At 34.8% G+C, this 1,498-nt stretch overlaps 2 protein-coding genes across 2 annotated transcripts in view; one reads left to right on the plus strand and one right to left on the minus strand.

Annotated features, from left to right (window-relative positions):
* LOC107716802 (vertebrate ancient opsin-like) overlaps positions 1-1,498 on the plus strand; it is a 49,456-nt gene that overhangs the window by 39,617 nt on the left and 8,341 nt on the right. The window contains exon 4 of the mRNA XM_016523374.1: positions 1-208. Within this exon, the coding sequence (XP_016378860.1) occupies positions 1-208 (208 nt within the window). The remainder of the gene's footprint in view (positions 209-1,498) is intronic.
* LOC107716800 (beta-galactoside alpha-2,6-sialyltransferase 2-like) overlaps positions 117-1,498 on the minus strand; it is an 84,819-nt gene continuing 83,437 nt past the window's right edge. The window contains exon 7 of the mRNA XM_016523372.1: positions 117-193. Coding sequence (XP_016378858.1) covers positions 183-193 — 11 coding nt within the window. The 3' untranslated portion in view covers positions 117-182. The remainder of the gene's footprint in view (positions 194-1,498) is intronic.

The raw sequence follows: 1,498 nt of genomic DNA on the forward strand, positions 1-1,498 counted from the left end.
GCGGAAACGGGAATACCACCTTTTGTTCATGGTTATCACCACGGTGGTGTGTTACCTTCTGTGCTGGATGCCGTACGGTGTCGTGGCCATGATGGCTACATTTGGCCGGCCAGGAATCATCTCACCTGTGGCCAGTGTGGTCCCCTCTCTCCTCGCCAAGAGCAGCACGGTCATCAACCCGCTCATATACATCCTGATGAACAAACAGGTAACGGCACTATAAATCACAATTTTTTTTTCATATATATGGTAACAAAGGCTCATATGCATGTATAATGTATATGCTGCAGTTATGACACAGATGCTTGTTTTCAAACTTATTTTTAATTAAAAGAAACTGTGAGCATTGATATATTAAATTAATTAACCATGATACACTTTCAAAAGTTTCAAGAACTGTATGTTCTTAAATAAAAACAAGAGTTATGGATGGGGGAAAAAATATATATAATTTCAGTTCACATCTTATTGTTTTTATAGCATTTTAATTTAAATTAATTTTAAAGTTTAAAGTGAATTTAATATAACAATAACAGTAAATTATGCATAATTACAAGAAATAAGTTAATTTATATTTCGCATATTTCCAATAAGTTAATTTATATTACTTATATTTGTGTAATTGCACTGTAACAACATCACCTTAAAATAAAGTGTAACAAACTTCAATAGATTAATAATAACATTCATTTAAATACCCTGCAGTCCAATTGGAAGTTTGCTAAGGCCTCCTGGTTGTATATATATACACATTCATGTGAAAAAGAAAGGACAACCTATTAAATTTCAATGGATTTCCTTATCAGGACATAATAATTAAAAAAAAGATCATCTGGTCCTTGGCATGTCTTAAAATTCGGAAAATAAAACCTCAGATGATCAACAACACATGACATATCACACCGTATCATTATTTATTTAACAAAAACTAGGCAAAAATGGAAAAGCCATAGGTGACTAAACATGGGTAACCCCCTTACTGTTAACAGGAATTAAGAGTGTAAGTAATGGTCAGGCACTGCTAATCAAATACCTTTTAATAACTGATCATCAGCAAGTGTGATCACCTCTATAAAAGCAGACATTTTGGCAGTTTGCTGGTCTGGAGGCTTCTGGTATGTTTTAACACAATGCTAAAGTGGAAAGACATCAGCAATGATCTTAGAGAAGCAATTGTTGCTGCCATCAATCTGGGAAGAGTAATATGGCCATTTCCAAACAATTTAAAGTCCATCATTCACAGTGAGGAAGATTATTCACAAGTGGAAGACACCAATCCTCCCAGGAGTGGACGTCCCAGGAAATTCACCCCAAGATCATACCATCCAATACTTTTGAGAAATTGCAGACAACCCATGAACTTCACCACAGACTCTACAGGCCTCAGTTAACATGTTAAATGATCAAGTTTGTGATAGTATAATTAGAAAAAGACCAGACAAGTATGGCATGTTTGGAAGGCTTGCCAGAAGAAAGCCTCTTTTTTCACAAAAAAAAA

The sequence above is a fragment of the Sinocyclocheilus rhinocerous genome, unplaced genomic scaffold (assembly GCF_001515625.1).
Source record: "Sinocyclocheilus rhinocerous isolate Xijiao unplaced genomic scaffold, SAMN03320098_v1.1 scaffold1441, whole genome shotgun sequence".
Taxonomy (NCBI): domain Eukaryota; kingdom Metazoa; phylum Chordata; class Actinopteri; order Cypriniformes; family Cyprinidae; genus Sinocyclocheilus; species Sinocyclocheilus rhinocerous.